We start from the raw sequence: 1,313 nt of genomic DNA, 5'->3' as shown, positions 1-1,313 counted from the left end.
TTAGAATGAGACGTTTGTGTCTACAGCAGGTCCTCTGTGTCCACCATGTTTCTACAGTAGCCCAGAACGGACAAACCATGGAGACTTTAACAGCCACCGTAGTTTCCAATTCAGGCGTTCGGCTGGTTTCACTGTACAATAATCGTAGATAAAATATTGACCAGTGTGTTGGATCAAGTGACATCTAGTGGTGAAGTTGCAGATTGCAACCAATAAGACTAAAGTGGCTGTTACAGACTCCAGTGTTTGGTTTGTCCCTTCTGGGCTACCGTAGGAAACATGGCGGACTCCACCAGCAGAGGACCCGCTGTAGATAAAAACTCATTCTAATAAACACACAATGATTCTTATATTCAGCTGATTAAAACATACCGATGATTTATTTCTGTATGCAAAACACGTCTAATGTGAAATAACATAAAATGAATTACTGCTTATTTAAAGAACATTTCCTTTTTTTCACATAAAAATATTAAACTACATTTACAAATGACTTAAACTAGTTAATACTGTTAATCACTGTAATTTTACATTTGTGTTTTTATCAGTGTACCCTGCTAACAGACCATGAGTGTGGCCTCCTCCTGTCTCAGCTGTCTCTGCTGCTGTCTCTGCTGCTCCGCTGTGTCTATCTGAGTCCTGATGAAGTCCAGCTGCTGTCTGTCGCTCTGCTGCTTCCTCTGCACTCTCTCCGCCTCTCGCTGTTCTTTGGCCCGTCGGTCGGCCTCCCACAGTCGGTCGAACGTCTCGTCCTCCCGCTGCTGCAGCTGCAGCCGCTCCTGTCGTCCGCTCACCTGAGCGGCTCGCTCGGCGCACACCTGCTGCTCCTGACGCCGCATCTGGACGGTCCGTAGCTCCTCACACTGCTCCCTGAAACACCGCCACACTGAGCACACACACACACACACCAGCAGCCTGCAGGCTCTTATTGTGAAAGGCTGCAGGAAGTGACGCAGGTGTGTTCACCTGAAGAGCTGCTCCAGTCTGTCTGACACCAGCTGCTGCCTGTCTCTCTCTCTCCGCTCTCTCAGGGCTTTAGCTCGCTCTCTCATCTTCGCCTGTCTCTCCACCGACGTCTCCGTCCTCTCCTCCATCTCCTGCAGGAGCTGCTGCTCCTCCTCCTCCAGCAGCACCCGCAGCCTGGAGACAGGCAGAGAGACAGACAGGTAGGGGTAGACAGATAGAGACATACAGGAGGAGACAGACAGGTAGAGACAGACAGGAGGAGGCAGACAGGAGGAGACAGACAGGAGGAGACAGACAGGTAGAGACAGACAGGAGGAGACAGACAGATAGAGACAGACAGATAGAGA

The 1,313-nt window shown here is 50.0% G+C and overlaps 1 protein-coding gene across 1 annotated transcript in view; it reads right to left on the bottom strand.

Moving 5' to 3' along the window:
- Positions 1–566: 566 nt before the first annotated feature.
- Positions 567–1,313, bottom strand: part of cfap53 (cilia and flagella associated protein 53) — a gene marked incomplete at both ends in the record, with an annotated part of 1,180 nt that continues 433 nt past the window's right edge. Inside the window, 2 exon segments of the mRNA XM_035667417.1 lie at positions 567–870; positions 967–1,140. Of these exon segments, the coding sequence (XP_035523310.1) occupies positions 567–870; positions 967–1,140 (478 nt within the window).

Source organism: Morone saxatilis, unplaced genomic scaffold (assembly GCF_004916995.1).
Source record: "Morone saxatilis isolate NCDOM2014 unplaced genomic scaffold, NCSU_SB_2.0 Contig21, whole genome shotgun sequence".
Classification (NCBI taxonomy): Eukaryota; Metazoa; Chordata; class Actinopteri; family Moronidae; genus Morone; species Morone saxatilis.
The sequence above is the reverse complement of the archived record's forward strand: the minus strand, read 5'-3'. Positions and strand labels throughout refer to the sequence as shown.